Genomic DNA, 24,903 nt, shown 5'->3' with positions numbered 1-24,903 from the left:
AGTCAGTTAGACTCAGTTAACTCATCCATCACTAGTTCGATTTCCAGAAATAAAACTTACCATATTTAGCCTATTCAAAAAGCTTGTAAGGAGGACAAAGGCACAGAATCGTACATCATTGTTTTGTGGGCACGAGTTGGTGAGACAAGACAATAGAGAGCACGAGTTTGTGTGTGCAAGCTAGCAGAGCTAGGAAAGCGTGACGGAGAGGCCTATACATAGTGTTTGGCAAAGAAAATTCTTGCTGGTTCAGCTAAGTGTCAGCAGAGAGAACAGCTGTGTTCTTTAAGTGAAACAATTTTCCTTGTAATTAATTCTATTTGCTCAACTTTGTCAATAAAATTTCTACAACGAGCAGAAGGCTTTTCCCAGTTGTGTTCCCTACAATTTTTTGTGTTTTTGCTTTTGTGTGACTGTTTTTATTTCTGTTCTATTCCATTGCAAATTGGTAGAGAAATTCTGTGTCTTGGTGTTACAGATTAGTTTCAGATTTGTTCACTACAGCAGCTGCAGAATTTCAAGGAAATTCTACAGGGATTTCCCAATGAGCTTTCCTTTCGAGAAAAATGCTAACAATTTTCCATCCAGACCATCAGAACATCATTTTATTTCATTAAGTTACTTGTTGATGCCCAAGAAAGAAGTCAAGCAATTGGCACTTCCCCTCAATAATCTGGAATATACAACAGTTTGCAAAATGGCAAGAAAACAGTAAAGAATACATTTGGAAGCAGTGAGAGGCAGCGATAAATTCTGTACCACATAAAAACTCCTTAAAAGAATTTCAGGCATAGTCAGCAACACTATAAATATCATGCCAATAACTTTTAGAACGGTCATAATAGTTATTTTGGTACTAGTGTTCTTTCCTCTTCAACATCCCAGGAATAATGCACACCATAGCAAAACAGTTGTATTTCTCTGACACCAGGATTTGAAAAACGGATGGCATTTCTGTGATTCAGTCTTTCAAAGTTTGAATACAATTTTTTATATTTTACAGCATTTAGAATAATTTTCCAGTTTTAACTTTTTCAGCATCATGGTTTACATCCTCGTTAGATTATTACACTTCCCAGCTAATCAAAATTCTAAAATATGTAATTTTAAAAAGAATAATGTTATGAAATGATAACAGATCAGGTCTCTAGTGGTGATTAGAAACACACAAGTTATCTGTCTCCAATAATCCAAAAAGTTTCATTGTGTAAACTGTATCACCTGCCTCAATTATGGACCACTGATATTTAATCTTCAAGGAGCATTCACAAGCGATGTTATATTTGCCGAGTCATTTTGAGTCAAAGGAAAAAGGGAAATGATGAGTTTTCAAATATCAGTTAACATGAGGATCTGTTCCAGAAGGGCGAGTTTCCCACATTCCCACAACAAAAGGGAATGAAACAGGATGTAACCACGATAGCAAACAAAATACAGAAATGGGCATTTATAATGACCCCAGGCAAAATTTACAGAGGTAATCTGAATAAAGAAACACAGTCAATCAATGAATTTCATTACATTAGATGGAAACAACCAAATTATGTGATTGCTAAAAACAGACATGCGTATTGAAAATTAGATTTAACTATAGCAGTCAATGAATAAGGAGATTAAGACCAAAGCATAAGCAATCATATAATCAACCTTAGATTTAAAAGATCACACGGCATTGAAGTAGGGTAGACATAAAACCATTTTACCTCAGTATCTTATTGTATACAAAGTTCATGAAACAATGCTTTTATAACCAAGAATCAAGACAGTCAAATATGACATTCTCCATTCAGTCTAAGGGCCACCCTCCTCCTGCAGCAATCCCATTTCTTAACACGGAACATTTACATTTTGATGAAGATTAGGGGCCCTTCATCTATAAGTGCGAAATGCTTGAGGATTTCCATAGAGACCAGCGTTATATGGTTCCCTTTCACCATAGGCATTTGGCCTGGTGGCTTGGAAGACATCATATGAAGCTGAATATCTACTGTTTTGATGTTCCATGCTAGAATTATCCACGTAGTTGCCATGACCACCGATACCCCCAGCAACGCTGCCATAAGCAGCATTGCCAATACCATTATAACTGGAATGGCTGTGATCCAACTGATGTTGATACTGCCTCTGCAGTGCATGTGTTTCACGGCGCATAAAGTCTTCCCATTGTTTTGTTTGCCTTGCCCGAATTGTAATCATGTTTTTCGGGAATGCTTCTCGTATTTTGCTCAGTCGCTGCAAAAAAAAACCACACTTTCATAATTTGAAACCAAAACCCATCGGTAGAAGAAAGAACATCAAATTGGAAGTGAAGACAAAATAGCATAAAATGATCATAAGAGAATCAAATTTAGGACACAATAAATGTCAATTGAAGCTAGAAACAAGACAAAAACCAGGATGCTCTAGATTATATCTCTTTTATAGCATATCAAAGGATTGCCTAATCTTGAAATCTGTTAAAAGGATAGCAACATTTTAAAGACTAGTAATTTATTTTGGCTAAAAGCCTTCCCAGGAGAACTTGTGATGTCTGCAATATATGAGCAACTTGCCAACAACTAGAATTGTATGATAAAACAAATCTAATGCATAGAAAATTGGTAGTACAACACTACTGACAACTTCATGCCCTTTCTCAACTCATCTAATGTGTATCAGTTAAGATATCACCTAAGTCACCTGACACGGGGATTCGGGATTCGGAGGATTCGTTATATATTATTTTATTAAAAATATATATATATATATATATATATTAAAAATTACATATTTCTTACACAAATTTTAATTAATGATACAAATTTATTGATTTCAAACATAGATCTTCATCTATAGCTATTAGCATGCATAGTACATACATAATTCAAATAAATGTCAGTGGTACTGGTCACATAAATGATAAATCTATTAAATCATGATTCATAATTCATAACTGAAAGACAACTTACAACTACAAGATAGTAAGATAAACACACTGACAACTGTAGTTTTCTCATTAAGTCATCAAATCAAAATGTGTTACATAGGTAGTGCTGGTGCAATGCCAATGGCAAATAGAAATAGAAAATATAAAACAATTATAGGTATACAAGCCTCAAGGCATCAATCAGCATCACTGTTCTCATCATCATGGTCCCCACTGCTCTACTCTGCATCCTCCTCCTCCCATGTATCCATATTCGCCTTTGCATCTGTTGGTGTGGAGGTTGACCCCTCTAAGTCATCAAATCTAATAGGCTCTAGCACTGGCTCATTGAGATCCATGTTGGCCAATGCCAACTCAACATTGGTGTCCAAACCCATATCATCAAGGAAGACATCCCACATCTTTGTCCTTCCCCTCAACCACTCTTCCCTCTGCCTGTAAATAAGACGAAGGTTGGTGTGCACATACACCATTGTCTCTGCCCTGGACTACTCAAGCCTGCTCTTCTTCACACTATACAAATTCCCATATGTGCTCCAATTCCTCTCGCAACAAGAGGATGAAGTCACCTGAGAGAGGAGCCTCATGGCTAAATGTTGAAGAGGAGGGCTTGTTGCCCCATGATTTTCCCACCAAGAATAGGGCATCTTAGCCCCCTTGTCTCTAATCACATCATAACCTCCAAATCGACCACTGCCAGTGGAAAACTCTGCAAAGGCATCCTCCACCTTAGCAAGCAATGCACTATCCTGATAAATCCGCCTGAATGCCTCTTTCCTCCCCTGTGAGATTTCACCATCCATGTGAGGAGGGAATCTGCGGGAAGGTCCACTATTCAGCCACTCATGGTTGTAATATTTGGGGTTCAATGAGTGAGCCAAACAATGTAAAGGTGTACAATTCTTGTCCCATCTGCTGACAAGAATATCATGTATGGTATCATAGAAGGCCTCTGGTGATGTCTCATACTCGGGGCACTCACTCTGTAGAATAATGCTCCTCACAGACTCAATCATGGAATCCCATCCCTCATAAACCTCTCCTAGGATGGGTTTGTCTATATCTGCAAATCGAAGCAAAGAAATGATAGGGTCCATGATCCGAATAATTAGATCTACCCTCTCCCACCAAGCATCATCTAGCGCTGTGTCCTTCACTCTTTTAGAGGCTCCCTGATTTGTCTTTCTCCAAAAAGACCAAAACTCAAAAATAACCATGGACCCAAGAGCGGTCTTGACCTCCCTCAACCTCTTCAACATCATGAATGAAGATGCAAACCATGTATCAGCAATCTTCAACAATGATAGATTGTTGTACTCCTTGTAGATAGCGAGGCCATTTGTATGATTTTGCACAAAGTTACGGATATGTCTTGCATCCTCAATAATGCTTCCAATCCAAAGCACATCAGAAGCAATGGATTTCAGTGCTAAGTTCAATGAATGGACAATGCAAGGTGTCCAAAACATTTGTGGATATTTAGCTTCCACAATCATGCCAGCAGCCTTGCAAACAGGTGCATTATCTGTAATGATTTGCACACAAGAATCAACACCTACATCTTCAATAACTTTCATAAATAACTCACCCATAAATTGTGCATCCTTGTATTCGCCAAGTGTATCCACTACTTTCATGAAAACTGGACCACTCAAGGAAGACACCATGAAGTTGATGAGTGGGTGTTGTGCTGGATTTGTCCATTCATCAGAAACAATGCTAACCCCAGATGTTAGCCATGATGCTACAATAGGCTCAAGCATTTTTTGCAGCTCTTTTTTTGCCTTCGTCAACAATGTGGTTCTTAGCTTCTCTGACCCATGAGGCACATACCCTACTGGAGCCCCTTGAGTTAGAGCTCGGCACATCTCAATAAATAGAGGTGAACGTGCAACATTAAATGATATGAAGTTTTGATAGAAGAAGAAGGCAATGGTGAGATCAAGCTCTTCCCGTCCCTCTTTTTGGAAAATCTTGTCCATTGGACCAAGTGCTCTTCTTTTTTATGCTTGTCCCCCAATAGAAGTAGAACTCTCAAATGGAAATTTGGTGGTGGCTTTCCTCAAAAATGGAAGGTGGTCTTCATTCTTGGGGTTTTTTTGTTTTGAAGCCACATGTTCCATACCAACATTGGCCTCCTTTTCCAATTCTTTTCTCTTTTGTAAAGAAATAGCTTTACAAGCTCCAATCCCACAACCAGGTAAAGCCAACAAATGTGATTTCACACAGTAACATGTGCTTTTGAAAGAAATGTGACAAAAGTTGCAATTCCATGTGACATTGCCTCTTCCCTTTCCCTTAGTGTTTGGCCCATCCTCTCTTGTGACATATTTCCACAATGCATATTTCTCATTGTCTTTAGGTCCTCTTCCCTCAACATTACTTGCAGCAGACTCTGATGATATTGGGGGAGGAGGGGCCATCTCCACCCATGACATTCTTGCCCTTCCTTTGCCCCTAACTGCTGCCTTTGATTGAGCCATGAATACTATAAAAGAAATGAACAAAGCATGCACAAACTTGTAAACAAAAAATCATATACAAACTGCTATAAGAAATGCAAAAAAATGGAGGTGAAATGCACTTACCTGGTGGTTGATTCTCCTTGTTGAATGCTCTACTCCCTTAACTCCTTGCTACAAACCCTTCTCCACTTGCCAACAGCTCACAAAACACTTGCCAAATGAAAATATGTGTGGCTGTAATGAGCAAACACGCCCTTTTCATACCCGCGCAGGTCACTTTTTGAGCCTAGCAAGTCCTGGAAAATAGGACACAATTCCCAAAATCGTGACACGCTGCCGAAGTCGTGACACGTAGTCAGATTCGACATGTCATGGTTTTTGGACACGAATCTCGAGAGAATCGTGTCGGACACGATGGATTCGGGATTCGTGGGGCCTCTAGGACGAATCCGGTTTCATAGGATATCACAGAACACACATCTTACATATTGATCTCCGAAGTTAAATGAAGTAAAATTATATTGATATTCATTAATGACCAAAAACATTTAATGAAACTCTGAAAGTACAAGTAATAATAGCAACCTGTGCCAAGAGCATCTCCTCCTAAAGACAAAAGAAAGGCAGTTGCAACTAAATGCCAGAAAATCCGTAGAACACACCTGAGAGACATCTGTAGGGGATAATTACACTTAATATGACACTGAATAGACAGATCAAACGGTACTCATTTTACAACCATGTATAATCCATAACCATCTAGATTCTAAATATCATCCAATTCGGAAAAAAGTTTGAAAGAGGTTTTTGACAGACAATATACTAGTCTAATGGGTCCTTTATTTGACATCATGGATGCTCCTATACTGCTGCCTCTGGGAAACCCAATTTCATGCAATATAACATGTTAGGCTTGTCCTCCATAGGTTAGCCAAAATCAAAATAAAACATACCAAAAAAATAATTCAAAGAGACTTGATGTGATTAAAAGCTATGTAAGACAAGATCAGACCAATGGACCAAGTCATAAATCTCCAAATGTATGCGTATAATGTACTAAAATAAAATGCACATTGGATTCTTAGATTTTATATTTTCTTCCATTGATATGATTGATCTGAAAATGGGGCACTTAGGCTTCTTGTCTAACTTTCAAGAACCTCTCCCACTTCCAAAGCTTTAAATATTCCCAAGTCGTATTGATTAACCAATGCGAAATTAAGAAATGCTTGCAAATATACATGTATGCTGATATTTGTTTTTAACTGATTATACGCCTTAAATTTTGTTGTTGTGTTGTAAGTTGATGTGCTCAAACTGATCTCTAAATATATATAACAGTAAATAAAGCAGCAAAGACAATGTGGTCTGTGTTCTTTTTACAAGCTCAACTCCACTAATTTACACAGAATTCGGGACTTAGAACACCATCTTCTCCCTGGCTCTGAAGCTCTCAGCATTCTGGCTCTCAACTTTCGCTCTAGCTCTGGCTTCTTTGTCAGTTTACAGCCTTTGGCTTTCCACTTGAACTCCAAGTGACTCCCTTGGCTGCATGCACTTCAGCTTTTACTTTCTGCGCTCTTTCGCCTTAGCTTCCTGCTTTGGCTTCGCTTTCAGCTTATGCTCGATTTCAGTAACAACTGCAACAACAACCTGTCTCTGACATTCATGGCTTTTAAGCCAATCGGTGATTGTATGTTCATTTTCCCTCTCGGGCTCTGTGGCCTCCGATTGTTGTCCCTTCAAATCCCCTCTCTGAGATTAGCAATCACTGCCAAACGCCTTCAGAGATGGTGGCCACCTGCTCCGTAACAGAATGAACCATCGTTGCAATGAAAATCCCAAAAATAGTCATTCTTTGTTTACACAGAGCAATGCTGCAAAACACGGGAAAATCCGCCAAATCACTATTCATCGGATTTGAAATATTCATAAATCCACACTATATTTCCATCGGGTCTGCCTTTTAAACCGCTTATCGCATCTCTACCGTTGATCTGGGAGATCTAGATCCAACAGTTGTGATTCATTTCGAGGCGACTCTTCCGTACAGGGGTTAATCGCCCGATGAAGGTGGTTTTCTCTCTCCTACGCCTAGACACGTGGCAGCCAATGTATGGGATCAAGCGGAGCCCGGCCCAAACCACTTACCGCCTTTGGCCTCCCGAAATCTCGCTTGTTCCCTGATTTCCTTTGTATTTAAAAATACATTAAAACATTGCAAAATCACGCACGAACTTGAAACAATATATTTTCATTCGCAAACCCTTTCTTGTCCGGTTTTCATCGCATTGGCGCTTCCCTTTGTTTTTCATTTATTAAACGAAATATGCGAAAATACATAGAAAATTGTCATTTGATGGATCTCAAAATATATCAAATATCGCCTATAGCCTCGTCGGGTCCGACTATCGCATCGCACATATATATATGTAGCCTTGTTCCACTATGTAGCTCTGATGCGATTTTGCGATATCGCAATCGCGTATCGCGTAGGCCCGGGGTCTTTCCATATGGTATGGCTTATGCCAACGCCGATTGCGATCCACCGATCCGATCATGGGCGATCGGCAATCAGCAAATCCAAGTCCCGATATCGCATCTATGTTTGCCTCCGATCCGATCGATCGGATCGGCAGATCTGAGTTTCCTCCACCTTCGCGTAAAATCCGACCTTTGCCTTTTCCGATGCGATTTCCCTTTTTAAAGGGTTTTTTGCCATTTTTAGGTGTTTTAGCCATTTTTTCAAAGAAACTGGGCATCTTCTGCATGCGATAACTTTTGCATCCTAAGTCCATTTTAGCCCATTCAAGTTGCAATATATTCAAAAAGAAAAGATCTCTGCAATGGGGATATTTCCAGGAACTTCCTTGGACTTTCATTTTTCCTCTGTGAGGACCACTTAGACTTAAGAGTCTATCCAAAATCCATTTTGGATCAACGATAATGTTGTTTTAAATATTAGCTCCAAAACCTTTGATTTAGAGTTTTCTATAGTCAAATGCCAAAGGAAGATACCACTTGCTAAGAACCAACTCGGTGCATAATAATAATCTGTAAAATGTTAGGTTTTGAAGGGGCAATTGAATCTGTATCCTCTTGTGAAGGAGTGTATCTTTTGATTGGCCATGTCTATACACACTACTATTGGACCTTAACTAGGTTCAGCTTTTTTTATATAGTATATTACATATCTAAAAACTTAGTATCCTCTAAAAGTAGGTACATAATCTAAGTATTGAACATTAGGAAAGAAAGAGGGCATTATACAGTGTACAAAAATTCAGTCTTTTGTGATATGGAATATTACATCTTTAAAAGATTGATGTCCTCTAAAATTAGATTGATAATATTAAATTAGGAGTGCATTACTTAAAAAACGAGAAAAAACAATATAGCTATACTAGAGAAAGGGATACAAGATACAAACCAAAAAAAGTGAGAGAGAAAGAGGCAAACTAAAAGTAGAGCCTTTTATCTAGTATACTACATCTCTAACAAATTAATGTCCTTTCACTTTCTAAGGGATATTGACCCATCCGATGATTTAGCTACATTGGTTATGGTTTCCCCTCCCTCCAACACCTTTGACGGTGATCATTGGGGCTATGATGTTGCTTCCACAAGGGATGTACCCTAGGAGCTGCAAGATGCCCTTAGGTTGGCATTGTACCCTTCTTGATGGGTGTTGCCCTCTGGATGATGGTTTTTTATTAAAATGACTCGACGGGACCCCTTTGGAGAGGCTAGTACACCTTCTTGGAGGAGGGTGTTGCCTTTTTGCTCTATGATGTCATTCTGGCTTGATTTTGAGAGGTGACATTGGCAACCTAGACCATGACGTCATGTTGAGGGTGGACCATTTGATGATGTGGATGCAATCTTGATGATGCACTCGCTCATCTTCTGCCATGTTCATGATGATCACCTTTTGAGGTGCCCCTTGCACCTTTCATTGACATATTCTTTTGAGCATGATGTCACCTTTACTTGGCCTTTTACTCACAAGTGTGGATCATTAAGAGGAATTTATGTTATGCTTTTGAGTTGAGATGAATATTTTGAGGTCGACATATGACATTGTTCCCTTGTATCATGGATTATGTAGTTTCTGAGCATGATGTCACCCTTACTTGGCCTTTTATTCACAAATGTGGGTCATTAAGAGGCATTTATGTTATGCTTTTGTGTTGAGATGAATACTGAGGTCGACATATGACCTTGTTCCCTTGTATCATGGATTATGTAGTTTCGGGGGTTGTTTTATCCTTTTTGAGAGAAAATAGACTCACCTTGGCAGCATTATCACACATCATCCTCTCTTTGATCATCTTTGATCATCTTGTCACACATCAGATATTCATTTATTGACTTCTCTTTTACTAGTACACAGTGGAGACCTAGTTGAGCAACTAGACTTGGGGTTTTTCTCTTGGTGGATTGAGCTCTTCTCAAGATTTTTCATGGTGAATCTTAGATTATGCATGTGAAGGAAGTTGGTTTATTTATTTTGCTTGGATAATGTTCACGAGAATTGTTTCCCTTATTTTTAAGTAGGTTAATTTGGCAATTTTGTGCATGTCGCTTATTGAGATTGTTCTCATTCTCTAAAGGTTTGAGGAGAGGATTTTTCCTCTTAGAAACCCCAATTTGTTGCGGGTTATAAGGATTTGTCAACTCTTTCTCGATGTCTGTTTCCCTACAAAATTCCTCGAACTCATTAGAGGTATACTCACCCCCATTATTCGATCCAAGGACCATGACCTTCCTCTCAGTTTGGTTTTCCATGAGAGCTTTAAACTCTCAAAACTTGTTGAAGACCTCATCCTTGGTCTTCATGAAGTAGATCCAGGTCCTCCTCGAACAATCACTAATAAAGGTAAAATCACAATTGTACCCACTCAAGGACATAGGACCACACACGTTTAAATATACTAGATCAAATAACCCTTCGGACCTTAGAATAACTACTTGGGAAAACAGTGTTGGCATAGTTGCCAAAAGCACAGCCTTTGCAAACACCTACTTTAGAACGCTAAATTCAAGGAGACCAATGACAATCTCCCGTAATATATGCAAGGCCATATGATGCAAATGTGTCATCCTCTTGCACCAAAGCTCACACAAGTTGTCAACATCATGAACCAAGGCCCTCATTAGTTGACCCCTCAACATACACAGTTTACCCTCTATCCTCCAAACGACTCATCCTATACTCGAAATGGAAGATCTCAACCTAATAATCACTTTTCCATCTCGAAAAGGTACTTCATATCCCTCTCCATGGCCGAGATTGCAAAAAGGTTCTTATGTAGCCTCGGAACATATAAAACATCTATAACCTCTAAGGATTCACCTAACTCTAGCTGAAAATATATAGTTCCAACTTCCTCCATTGGACCCTTGGCATTATTGCCAAGCTCCACAGTTAGATCTAGGTCATCCTATCTCAAGCTAGCAAATAACTCCCGCAATCCCGACACATGATAAGATGCTCCTTGTCCATGCACCTTTGCCATTGGAGCTAAAAAGACATGTCATCAGCAAGAACTCTTTCTCTAACCTTTTAGCAAACTCGCTCACATGTGAGTCTGAAAATGCAACAAACTATGACTTCCCCTTGCCCTTTTTGTTGTTCAAACATTAGCCTGCATAGTGACCAAACTTGTGACATGCAAAGAATTTTAGTTTTCTCATGTCCTTTTCTCCAACTCCTAAGGTACTATGTCCTCCTAGGTACTTGGCCTTCCCCTTGCCCTTCCTTGCCTAATTGGTTGGGCAAGGTTCTCATCATCACCCTTAGAGTGGCTCCCATGAAGAGACTCCTCTCAAATCTCCTCCTGTATGAAGTCATCCCATAACCTCTCCCAATCGTGTAGGTGCTCGCGTGCTATGATCCCTTTAACAAAGGTTTCCCAATGCTTGGAAAAACCATGGAGGGTTTTCCTCACCAAATCTTGAAAAGATGAGGGATCACATGATCCCTTTAACAAAGGTTTCCCAATGCTTGGGGAAACCATGGAGGGTTTTCCTCACCAAATCTTGAAAAGATGAGGGATCACATGATCCTTCACCCCATTGAAGATGATTCTCCTAGCCTTCACATCCTTTTGATTATGAATGAATGCTATCCTCTCATTCCAAGGACTGAAGTTGGATGCGGAATCCAACAACCGGTCTTTAGAACTTGATCCAATTGTAGCTATCCTCCCAACTTCCAAATGAAATACTCAACCCCCAAAAAAAATGTTTAATGGAAAGAATAAATATTTTATTGTAAACTCCTGTGACAAATCATTTTCTCTACTCCTCAGAGTTCAGTACTTTTTAATACCATGTCTAATTTATTTTTCTCAACAATTATTTTATACCCATAAAATATTTCGCCTAGTAAAAAAAAATTTAAAGCCGTTGAAAATAAATACAATGGTATTTAAACTTCACAGATAAAATTTGCAGCAGAAATTAAAATAGAAAATTAGCCACAAAACAAACAGAAAATTCTACCCAACAAATTCTCCTTCAGTTTTTATTAACTCTGAGAAAATTAGGGCTCCCTTAACCAAGAAAATGACCCTTTGAGAATACACAAAAATAATTAAAAAAAAAAACAGCACAACAAAACTAGGATTTTTGACCCTTGGGAATTTCAACCGAAGGAAACTTTCAGCTTCTCTACCTGCAATTTGGCCTCCCTTTCCTTGCTTTATACAACACCTTGCACACCAGAGCAAATCCCTATTTTACCCTTGCACAAGCCTAGCTGAAAAATCTTGGCCCCTCATAGATTTCAGACTCCTCCAAATCTCGGCCTGCTTTCTCCTTCCACAAACTCAGCCTCCTCTTCCTTCTCCCGAAATCACCTCATTGCACTCCTTTCTCTTCTCTTTATCTTGAATCTCTCTCTCTTGAGAAAATCACTCTCTCAGATGATTTGATGTCTTGATTATGTGTCTTCACCCTCTCCCTTAGGCTTCTTTTATAATTTCATCTTGAGCTAAATCACTATCCCCAATCTCCAAAGTGATAGATGGCTAGGATTAATTCCTAAGCCACTTAGATCAATGTTATAAATTAGATCTAATTCACTTAAATAATTGAATTATCTATCCTTATAAACTTAGTCCACTAGACAACATTAATCAATTAAATTGATCAATGTGATTTTCCTAAATTAAACTTAGGAAATAAATCATATTAATCACTTACTCCTTATGAGCAAGCACCTAAAGAGGATTTTGGACATCTTTTATAGTGAAAATAGTAACGAGAAAGGTTCCTTGATTTTTTCCTCAATCAAAGGGACCAAAATGAGTTTCTCCTTAGCATGCTCAAACCTGCCTATTCCCCCTGGACCTCCAGCATAGTAGCATTTACTATTTTTAGCAGTTTTTCGGGTCTTGAACTTCCGCAGTTGTTTTTTAAAGGCTTGTAGCCATAGTCAAGGGACTGCGCAAATCTTGTAGTACTCGAAGAGATCTTTCCAACGAGGCATTGTATGCACCAAACGGAGATCATATGACCAAGTTACGATCCTTGGAAGTTGGCTACCAAACTAACCCCAACAGGGCCCACAAACTCTTGGTGTTCCATCTCCCGGGGTTAGGGTTTTGGTTGTTTAGGGCTTTCCCTTATTATTCAATGATAAAAAGGCCATTGAGCCTCATTGTAACATAGTTCAGAGGCACGTAGCCGCCACATCTCTTATCAGATATAAGCTACCATCGCCCATGCTAGTTTATTTCCATTCTGCTTGTAAGCATCTTTCAGGTTTTTGATATTAATGAAATGAAGATTTATTTTTGCTGCATCTATGTGTTTATGTTTATATTTGTATTATGTTGTGTTTCTACATAAGTATGGATTAGTGGTATCTGAGCAATCTACTCTTTCTCTATTTTTCTTTACAAGTCCCCGACGAGGTCAAGGTATAAGGAGTTAGGGCTCGAATTGTTTGAACCTTTGCAAGACCAACCTCGCAAACCACGACGGCCTCCCATGGCGGAAGAAAAGAAAGACGAGGGAACATGAGATCCTTTCAAAATATTGCTCGAGGAAGCCCTCGAGCACCAGAGGAACGCGATGTAGGATAACTTTGCCCAGATCCTTTAGCGGCTACCCACAGGCAACGCATCTTCATCCAACAATGACTTTGGAGGCGCTACTCCCTTTCAAATACAAGTCAACTTTGACATTCCCATATTTGAAGGCCAGATAGATGAAGACATCGTAGATAGATGGTTAAATCTGTTGGAAGGATATTTTTCAGTTCATGACTTTTCCAATTAGGAAAAGATTACTTTTGCACTCCTCAAAGCCACCCCCCATGTCAAGGATTAGTACGAAACCTTCTGTGAACAGAAGGACGAGAGGGAACCCTCACTGTTTTCAGCTGCGCCACTTGGAATTCTTTTCGAGACGCCATCAAGGAACAATATTACCCTATTGGTAGCTATGAAGATAAATACATAAAGTGGACAATGTTGCGGCAGGGAAGGGACATAGACGTGTCGGAGTTCACAAATATTTTTCACCCTTTGCACGAAGATGGGTATCAAGGATTCTAAGCAGCAATTGGTACTCAAGCATTGCGGTTGTATACAAAAATACACCTAGGACGAGATGGAGTTCCTAGATATCTCCTCGCTTGGCACCGCCTATGAATACAGTTGAGACTATGAATCGGTGAATCTAAAGCAAGGGAAATGTGCCCCCAAACTGTAGAACAAAGGACAAAGCCAAGGTGGGCAACCCAGGACAACATGTAGAAGCTGCACGCAAAGAACAACACTACGAAGAAAAAGGACACAGGGAAATGGTGTGAGTTCCATAAGAGCGCCACTCACAACACAAGTGTGTGTTGAGCCAAGCAGTCACTGGCGGTCGAGCTGAAGGCTTCCAAATCATGCATGTTCTGGCTCTGAGTCAGAACCCGACAAGGGGAATGACAAGGAGAAGCAAATTATTGATGCGAAGCCCAGTGCCACCAATGCCACCACCAAGATCCAAAAGATTGAGCTCGAAGACCCAAAGGAGGGGGAGCAGTTCTTCCACTCACAGATGTGGGTGAAGGGTTCTCCACTGCAGTTCATTGTCGACAGTGGAAGCCAAAAGAACCTCATTTCAGTCGAGGTCGTGAAGCGATTGGACCTACTCACTACACCACACCCGCAGCCATACACCATCGGGTGGCTTCACCAAGGATGAGATCTCCACGTCAGCAAGCAATGTCACCTTCCCTACAGCATCAAGCCCTTCACAGATGAGGTACTGTGTGATGTTGCTCCTCTTGAAGTTTCTGATGTATTATTAGGCCAACCATACTTGTGGAAGTGTCATTATGTGTATGAGTCTAGGCCTCGCATTGTTATTATTTCTTTGGGCAATAAGTTATACAAGATACTGGAGGTAGCACCGCCTACCGCCATCTCTTTGATCTCTGCAAAGCAATGCAATAAGATCATTTCCCTGACTAGGAAATTTGTTTTCCTTATGATTCACTATCAGGGCAAGAAGAAGACTATGGCCACATCCATAGCCTCCAAACAGGGCCCCTCTGCATGGTAGCAGTAGACGGACAGGGTCGTGGCGGAGAAAAGGGATATCTCCACCTCACCCATAGGGGTACCCCTGCACTATCAGGTCAAGCACTCCATCACTCTAACCCCAGGCGCGTCGCTACCCAACAAACCGATCCACCGATGCTCTGCTCTAGAGAACGATGAAATTAAGAGGCAGATTCAGGAGTTGTTGCAGATAAGGCACATCACGTCAAGTTCATCACCCTGTGGGAGCCCGATCGTGTTGGTACAAAAGATAATGGCACCTGGAGACTTTGTATTGACTATCGAGCTTTGAATAAGATCGCTATCTAGAATAGGTATCCAATCCCACAAATTGATGACCTTCTAGACTAGCTCAAGGGGGGGCAAATATTTCAGCAAGATTGATTTGAAGTCTGGATGTGTGGATGACTGCCTTCAAATCCAAGGAAGGCCTTTTGGAATGGATGGCCATGCCTTTCGAGTTGATGAATGCCCCTACAACCTTCATGAGGCTAATGGGCAACTCTTGCGACCCTTCACCAACTCATTCATGGTAGTGTATTTGGACGACATCTTGATCTTCAGCGAGAGTTGGGAAGAGCACCTACACCATATTAGGCAGGTCCTCCAAACCCTATGACAACACAAGTTGTGTGCTAATTTGTAGAAATGCACTTTTGGTAAGACGCAAGTTCAATATCTGGGGTACATCATTGATGAGCCAAGATAAAAGTTATTCGAGGTTGGCCAACCCCAACCACTCTAATAGAGCTACGCAACTTTCTAGGTCTTGCCAATTTCTATCACATGTTCATGTTAAGATTCTCTCTATCACTTGGAATTTGAGTCAAGTCACCAAGGTCGGGAGGAGCGAAAGCAAATTTCTTTCGGCCTGAATCCCAACAGAAAGCGTTTGTCGAGTTGAAGCATCGCATCTGCTCTGCACCAGTGCTCACATTACCAGACTTGCAACAACCATTTGAAATTGAGACAGAGGCCTCCGACTATGTTATTGGTACAGTTCTTACCCAGCATGGGCATCTGGTGGCATATCACAGTGAAACACATTCAGATACAATCTGAAATTATCCCACTTATGACAAAGAGATGTATTTCGTTGTGCAAGTCTCCCGACAATGGAAGAATTACATTCTGGGCAAGGAAACGATCATCCACACAGACCGTTGACCCCTGCAGTTCATACAAACACAAGGAAACTTGCAGAACAATCGCCATCAAAAATGATCTACAAATCTGCAACAGTTCCACTTGAACATCAAGTACAGGAAGCACAGCACCAATAATGTTGCAGATTGTCTCAATCGACCACTAGTTATGGTGCTAACCACTATGCTCAACTCTTATGGACATGAGATTTCGGGGCCGCCGCATCTTTACAAGAGCGATCCATAATTCAGCAACACGTACTAAATGCTCTTGGAAAGCAACCAAGTTCCAAATTTTCAACTCCAAGGTGCATTGTTATGCCACCTACGACACCTTTGTGTTCCTTCAAGCGAGCGTGTCAAGATGATTTGGGAGGCGCACTACAGTAGAGTCATTGGACATTTTGGAGTACAAAAAACAGTGGCAGCGCTGCAAAAGTATTTTTATTGGCCAAACCTTCAACAAGATGTAAAGAAGTACATTAAATCTTGCACTTCCTTTGCCATTGCCAAACTGACAATCAAGAATCAAGGCCTATATACTCCTCTTCCTACTCCTAGTCAGCCTTGGAAATTCATCTCCATGGATTACATGTCGGGTCTTCCTTCTACTATGCATGGCAATGATTCCGTTTTTGTGGTCATCGACAGATTCTCTAAGATGGTCATTCTGACAGCCTACAAGAAGAGTATCACAGCAGAATCCATTGCTAAGCTATTCTTTGAATGAGTGTGGGTACAATTTTGGATTCTGCAGTCCATTATCTCAGATCAGAACAACAGGTTCCCGAGTACATTTTAGTCAAGCCTTTGGTTGATGTTAGGGATACCAAGCTCACTAAGTCCATGACCTTCCACCCCCAAACTGATGTCCAAAGTTCAAACAGAGGTTGTCAACAAGATGATCATACACATTTTGCGCATGTACAACTCGAAGCATCCATGCACATGGGATGAAAGCCTCCCCTATGGACAACATAGCTACAACAAAGCTCTCCATAGCTCAATTGGGCACAGTCCATTTCAGGTGGGTTTAGGATTCTAGCCACTATGTCCCATTGATGTGGCCATACCATTTGTAGCTACTCATGCAGATTCGACTCATGTCCAGTCCGAAGCTAACCAGGTTAACAGCTTCATTGAGCGCATTCAATACATCTGCCAGTAGGTCCATGACATATTGGATAGAGCCAATGCTAAGTACAAGCAATGTCATGATCAACATCGAATGCCACAAAAATTCCAGGTGGGCGACAAAGTTTGGTTACATTTGCAGAAGGAGCACGTCGCTAGGTTGTACACCATCACCAAGGCTATAGAGGAAAATGTCTTCAAGCTCAACATTCCATTGTTCCTTGGCCTGCACCCAGTATTCAATGTGGATCAGTTGTGACCATACTTGCCCCCATTGTTGGACACATCCAATGATGTTGAGCAGTTGACACCCACAGAGCTCAACCCAAACTACATCGAGCAAGCCACAACTGACAAGATCATGGACACAGATCAAGAACACTCGCCAACGAAGGATCCAGCTATATCGAGTTGTCAAAGCAAGCCAACTCCTTCACCAAGGCAAGTGGCTCACCAAGGACCAAGTTCACCAAAAATTTTCCCATCTCATGGAGGCACTCAACACGACAAGGACCATTTCTTCCTAAGGGGGGAGGATTGATCCAGGTGGATATTGGTGGCCACCCACCTATTCCACTTGGACCCCCACCGTTTCTTTTCAATATCCTTGATTGTAGTACAACTTACTATTTTTAGCAGTTTTTCAGGTCCTAAACTTTCAGAGTTATTTTAAGGGCTTAAAATACGTTTCTTGGGAAAACAGAGAGACCAAAAAAGTGTCAAATTACTTTACCCATTTTTTTGGACTCCTCTTGGAGATCTTCAAAATGAGGTAGTATGACAGTGAAACAGAGATTGTGTGCAAAAGTTACGACCCCGGGAAGTTGACGTTCCAACTATCCCCAGCGGGGCCCACAAGCTTGTGGCGCTTCATCTCGTAGAGTTAGGTTTTTGGATGTTTAGGGTTTCCCATTGTTTATTAATAATAAAAAAGCCATTGAGCCTCATTGTAACACAGTTCAAAGGCATGTAGCCGCAACATCTCTTCTCAGAGATAAGTTACCATATCCTGTGGTGGTTTATTTCCATTCTACGTGTAAGCATATTTCAGTTCTTTGATAGAATGAAATGAAGATTTATCTTTGCTGCATCTCTGTGTTCATGTTTATATCTGTATTTTTTTGCGTTCCTACATAAGTTTCGATCACTTACAGTTGTTAGTCCTGGTCTAGTGCACGACACATGAAGTAGAGAATCATATTTGTCAATCTCTTTTAACCAAGGAGGACCAACCCATTCCTATAAAAGGAATGTACCCAAGCTCCCTCTTAACCAATGACTTGTTTCCCATAACAACTCTTTGGTGGAGATCATGGTACCTTCAGTTGCTAGTAGAGCTCCTCCTTTCGATGTCATGAATTTCATCTTCTTCATTATGGAGCCTTCATCTTTCGTAAGGCATCAGTCATCCATCACTTTCACGAACCAAGTTAGTCATGTCATCCTTCTTTTCTCCTACAAGTGGTCTTCTAGTCCACATCTAGTTTTTCTTCACACTGCTACCTTTTCCACGTCATGTTTGAGATCTTCCATCCAATCTCATGATTGCTAGTTGTACGTGACATCTACAACTCTCTTTTCAGTTTCAGTAGGGCCCTATATCAATCCATCCAAATGTTGTTCAAAAATAAAAAAAATTAACATCAAATATAAGTTACCTTTTATGATAGCATTTCATCATGACATCCTTCTTGCTTGCAACATCAACATCATGCACATTCATAAACACATCTCCAAGACTTCATATGTCAAAGGTATCCTTTCTTTACGAACCTTATCAGCGTCTTTATACCTTCTTTATGGAGATGTCATAGCCATTCCTTGTAGTCATTAGATGTGACCGCAGTTGCATCTTTCATGATCTCATCTTTATTTCTTCACACCTTTCTCCCTAGGAACTTCCATCCATGGTTCCTTCATCTTTTTCAACCACCTTTGTGTTCCTTCAAGCGAGCGTGCCAAGATGAGTTGGGAGGCGCACTACAATAGAGTCGTTGGACATTTTGGAGTACAAAAAACAGTGGCAGTGCTGCAAAAGTATTTTTATTGGTCGAACCTTCAACAAAATGTAAAGAAGTACATCAGATCTTGCACTTCCTTTGCCATTTCCAAACCGACAATCAAGAAGCAAGGCCTATATACTCTTCCTACTCCTAGTCGGCCTTTGGAATCCATCTCCATGGATTGCATGCTGGGTCTTCCTTCTACTATGCATGGCAATGATTTCCTTTTCGTGGTCGTCAACAGATTCTCTAAGATGGCCATTCTTGTGGGCTGCAAGAAGAATATCACAGTAGAAGCCACTGCCAAGCTCTTCTTTGAACGAGTGTGGGTACACTTTGGGATCCCACAATCTAGTATCTCAGATCAAGACAACAGGTTACAGAGTACACATTTTGGTCAAGCCTCTAGCCGATCTTGGATAATAAGCTCACTAAGTCCACGGCCTTCCACACCCAAACTGATGGCCAAACAAAGGTCATCAACAAGATAACCACGCACATTCTACGCATGTACAACTTGAAACATCCACACACATGGGATGAAAGCCTCCCTTATGTCCAGCACAGCTACAACAGAGCTCTCTGTAGCTCAACTAGCCACAACCCCTTTCAAGTGGGGTTGCGATTCCAGCCACTATGTCCCATTGATGTGGACATACCATTTGCAGCTACTCAGGCAGATTCAGCTCATGTCCAATCCGACACTGACAAGGCTAACAGCTTCATCGAGTGCATTCAGCACATCTACTAGCAGGTCCATGACATATTGGACAGAGTCAATGCTAAGTACAAGCAGTGTCATGATCAGCATCGGGTGCCACACAAGTTCCAAGTGGGCAACAATGCTTGGTTACATTTGCAGAAGGAGTGTCTCGATGGGCCCCACCGAAAGCTTCACCCACTTCGATATCGATCATATACAATCACCAAGGTTGCAGGGGATAATGCCTTCGAGCTCAACATTCCATTGTTCCTTGCCCTGCTCCCAGTATTCAATATGGACCAGCTGCGACCATACTTTCCCCCATTGTTGGATACATCCGACATGCTGACACGAAAAGAGCTCAACCCAAGCTGCGTCGAACAGGCCACAACTAACGGGATCATGGACACTAGTGTAGCACCACTCGTATAGAACCCATGAGTACCCACGGTTCTTGGCAGATTCTTTAGCGAGACGAGTACTCGCATAAAACCCACGGGTCTTGGTGGGTTCTTTAGCGAGACGGGTCACTCGCATAAAACCTGCAGGTCTTGGCGAGTTCTTTAGCGAGACGAGTCACTCGCATGAAACCCGCGACCTAGACCTGTACTTGCGCAAACCAGTATTGGACCCGACTACCCGTATAAGACCCGCGAGTTTGCCATTAGACCCATACCAAACCCTTATTCAACCAGTCACCCCTCAATTTGCAATTTCTTTTCTTTTTTGTTGGAGATGTGGTGGAGGGAAAGGTAAATTGGAGGCAAGAAAATGTTTTATAAGCACCTCTCTCCCTATCGTTTGTCATTCACTTGCCATTTGATTGTTTAACTCATTTCTATGAGTGTTGAGTGACTCCATTGCACAATGAAGAAGCTCTTGGAGGAGGCTTCATCAAATCACACCCAGCTTCATCACAAACAAGTAGGCTTCATGAACAAACTTTGGATTTCTTGTTTGAATGTTTTATGGGTTTTCAATTCAATTTTTCTTTTGGTTTTTAATTTACAATTCTTTATGGCTGAGTTACTCGGCCACAAGGCCTACGCACTGAGAATCCAAAAAAAATTGAAACAGAACTGAGAACACAATTAAAACAAATTGAAACAAATAAAAAGTTACATTTAAATTATTGAATTTAGAATTGCAAATTCCACAAAATCAATTAAATTTTAAAATTTTAATTTTTCTTCCAAATTCCATCACCATGCCACCAAGGGTACTAGAAAGTCTCATAATCCGACATGGGCACATGGTCAGCGACTCATTGTCGGTAATGACCACCATGTCAAGTGTAACTATGGCAATGCCAAAATGCATGTAGGCATAAACAGGCTAAAATACCACCTAGCTAGAATTCCTGAGAATGGTGTGGGATGTTGTCAAAATTGCCTTGATGAAATCACTGCTAAAATGGTAGCAACTTTGGAATCCATTAAAGAAGAATGTTCTAAGAGGGAAAAAAGGAAGAATAAGATTGTTGTAATAGGTAGATCTTCATCTCAGAGTGAACCACAGATTCAAAGTGCAAGTATTGGTAACTCATCTTCAAGTGTTGTGGCAAACAGGAGTATAACCTCTTATTTCTTCAGTCCTCGTATAACTCTAGAATCTCAACCAACCTTGGAGATTTTTAATGAAAAGAGGAGGAAGGAGGCAAATATGGTAGTGGGGAGGTTTTGGTACCATAACAGTGTTTCATTCAACTATGCAAAGTCTTATTCTTATCAATCCATGGCAGATGCCATTGCAAGTGGTGGCCCTGGATACAAAGGCCCATCTTATTAGGGGGGAAGAGCTAGATGAGGAGCTTGAGTGTGTCAAAGAACAATTGGAGAACATTAAAGCCCATGGAAATTTACAAGTTGTACAATTGTGTCTAATTGGTGGACAGATCAAAGAGGTAGAACAATAATAAACTTTTTTTTTAGCTTTGCCCTAAAGGAACCATGTTCCTAAAATCCATTGATGCATTTGCACATGTAAAATATGCACATTTGATTTTTACATCGTTCGCTGATGTGGTGGGGGGAGTTGGGGTTGCAAATGTTGTCCAAGTAATCACGGACAATGCAGCAAATTATGTGGCAGCTGGAAGGTTTTTTTGTGCTAAATATCCCACCATTTTTTTAACTCCATGCGTTGCCTGTTGCAAGGACTTGATACTAGAGGACATTGAGAAGTTGGAGTGGGTGCAAGATGTGGAAGAATGCAAGCAAATTACCAAGTATATTTATAATCATGCGTGGGTGTTGAACCTTATGAGGGAATTCACGCAGGGTGAGCTTAGTCACCCAACTGTCACATGATTTGCTACAAACTTTATTTCCCTCCAAATCCTTTTGTATGAGTACTAAGTTATGAGAAGAATATTTTGTAAAGATAGTACAAAACTAGAAGCATTGTCTGTGAAAGCATCTGTCTTTGGTGATAGTTTGTGGGAAAAAGTCACTGAGATTGTCAACTTCATTGGGCCCTTTGTGAAAGTCTTGAGATTGATGGATGGGGAGAAACCTGCAATGGGATATATTTATAAGGGCATGGACAGGGCCAAAGAGGCCATCAAGACTTTCTATAAGGGAAATGAATCTAAATATCTCCCTTTATGGCAAATAATTGATTCCAGGTGGGACAGGCAACTACATTCACCATTGCATGCAGCAGGAGCATATCTCAATCCGAACTTATTTCATAATAAGGGGTCTAACATTCAATGAGATCCTGAGGTGATGTTAGGCCCCTATACTACTAGTGTATCAGAGCTTTGGATTCTAGGGTTTCGCTGCTCCAAACAGGTCATCGTGGCATTTTCGCGATAACTTTTTTTCTGTAACGTTTCAGAAGTCGCAAAAAAAAAACCCATTTGAGAAGAATTGGCGCTGAACCTTGGGTCCAAATTTCAGATCTTTTCGCGTGATATGTTCGGAGATATGATCTGCGGAAGTTGGTCTTTTTGCAGACTCCTGAATTACACTCAAAACAGGTGACCTGGGGAAAATCGTCATAACTTTCTTTCTGGGCATCGGATTGAAATTTCGTAAGAAGGTACAGAAAGAGGACGGACTGTAGTTTCTGTTTATATATTTTTCAGAGTCAAAGGTTGAAACAGTGACACGTGGCACTTCATACAAGTTCACTCTACTGAACTATTCTATAATCAGGTCACTGCGGGAGATTGTGCATAACTTTTTCTTGGAGAATCCAATTTGGATCAGACTTGTGGCATTGGAAAGAGGACACAGAGGGCTACTACAGGTCACAAATTCAGAACTTAAAGATCCGAAAGTACAGAGTTACAGTCGTTTAAAGGTAGAGCTCCTAAAATCAAGAAAAAGGAAGATGAGGAAGTTTGATGGCAAGGATCCGGTAAATTGGATACTTCAGATGGAGCAATATTTTGATATACATGGTGTACAACTGTTACAAAAGGTATGTATTGCATCTTCATATTTAGAACCAGATGAATTTTTATGGTACAAAGGGCTTTGTTCTCGTAAAAAACTTGTTACGTGGTCAATTTTCACGGAGGAAATGATAGCACATTATGAGGATATAAAGAGCAACACCTTCTTTAGAGAAACACCACAACAATTGGAAAGAGTAAAAGGGCTTTGTGGCATAATGGAAAGCAAAATTATGGAAACCAGGAAGCATACCCCTCACAACTATAAAGAAGGAAGTGTTGTTTCTCCCAGCCTTCCACAACCTACAAGGGTTACACCACAACAATTGGAAGAAAAAAGAGAAAAAGGGCTTTGTTACAATTGTGATAGCAAATGCACTAAAGGTCATAGGTGTGCTGAGAAGAAATTATTTTACATAGAATATGAAGAGGAGGAAGAAAAGGATCAAGAAACATCAAAAGAAGAGGATATACGTCAGGACACCACCCCAGAGAAAGAAGAAATGAATCCGACCATATCTTGTAAAGCATTGGCAAGAATTACCACTCCTCAAACTCTCAAGATAGAAGGACATATCAAGAAGAAAAAGGTGCAAGAAGTGAAAGATCACATCGAGAAAGAAGAAATGAATCCAACTATATCTTGTAATTCAATGGATGAAATTACCACTCCTCAAACTATCAAGATAGAAGGACACATCAAGAAGAAAAATGTTCAAGAAGTGAAAGATCACATCGAGCATCAAGAAATGAATCCGACCATATCTTGTAAAGGACTGGAAGAAATTACCACTCCTCAAAAGATAGAAGGACATATCAAGAAGAAAAAGGTTCAAGTAGAGAAAGATCATATCAAGCATCAACAGCAAGTTCTCCAACTTTTAAAGGATAACGCCACTTCGGTGCAAAATCAAATGAAACAACAGGTAGATCAACATCGTAGTGAAAAATGTTTTGATGTGAGTGATTGGGTATTTTTACTGCTACATCTCAAGCAAGCTATTTATGAGAAGGAAATGTTGGCAATACTACATGCACTTAAAAAATGGCGACCTTATCGAATGGGAAGACGCTTCAAGGATGAGGATGTGGAAGCATTGTTTTGTGCTATTTATATTATCCAACCAAATTGGATAAACGAAGCAACGGATGAATGGAAGAAGAACGAAGAAGTATGGCCACTTATTCAAAAGTTGCAAAAGATCCCAATTCAAGCAATATTGCCAGAAATTGAAGAGGAAGGAAAAATCATATTGGAACCTGGAGCAGTCACAGAAACAAGAACCCGACAGCTACGAAATCGATCAATTTCAGAGTATCTCATCAAGTGGAAGAACTTACCCGCTGAATATTCCACATGGGAGGACAAGAATTTTATATAGAAGCATCAAGAACTACTCAAGCGTTGAGGACAACGCTTTTTGAAGGAGAGGGGCATGTTAGGCCCCTATACTACTAGTGTAACCCCTTATTGTTATTAGTATAACCCACTTATTATATTGATGTACCCATGTAGTGCCCATATTGTTACTATTATGCCACATAGAAGCCCACCATT

The 24,903-nt window shown here is 40.5% G+C and overlaps 1 protein-coding gene across 5 annotated transcripts in view; it reads right to left on the bottom strand.

The window, feature by feature from the left end:
* Window positions 1-1,627: 1,627 nt before the first annotated feature.
* LOC149187699 (Zinc knuckle (CCHC-type) family protein) overlaps window positions 1,628-24,903 on the bottom strand; it is a 58,540-nt gene continuing 35,264 nt past the window's right edge. For all 5 annotated transcript variants that reach the window (XM_089411448.1, XM_089411445.1, XM_089411449.1 and 2 more), the window contains one exon: window positions 1,628-2,232. In XM_089411448.1, coding sequence (XP_089267574.1) covers window positions 1,870-2,232 — 363 coding nt within the window. In that variant the 3' untranslated portion in view covers window positions 1,628-1,869. The remainder of the gene's footprint in view (window positions 2,233-24,903) is intronic.

The sequence above is a fragment of the Pinus tabuliformis genome, chromosome 3_1, assembly GCF_031772625.1.
Source record: "Pinus tabuliformis cultivar Carrire ecotype Pingquan chromosome 3_1, CPIR1, whole genome shotgun sequence".
NCBI lineage: Eukaryota > Viridiplantae > Streptophyta > Pinopsida > Pinales > Pinaceae > Pinus > Pinus tabuliformis.
Note: the sequence above shows the minus strand (reverse complement) of the source record. Positions and strands in the feature narration are given on the sequence as shown.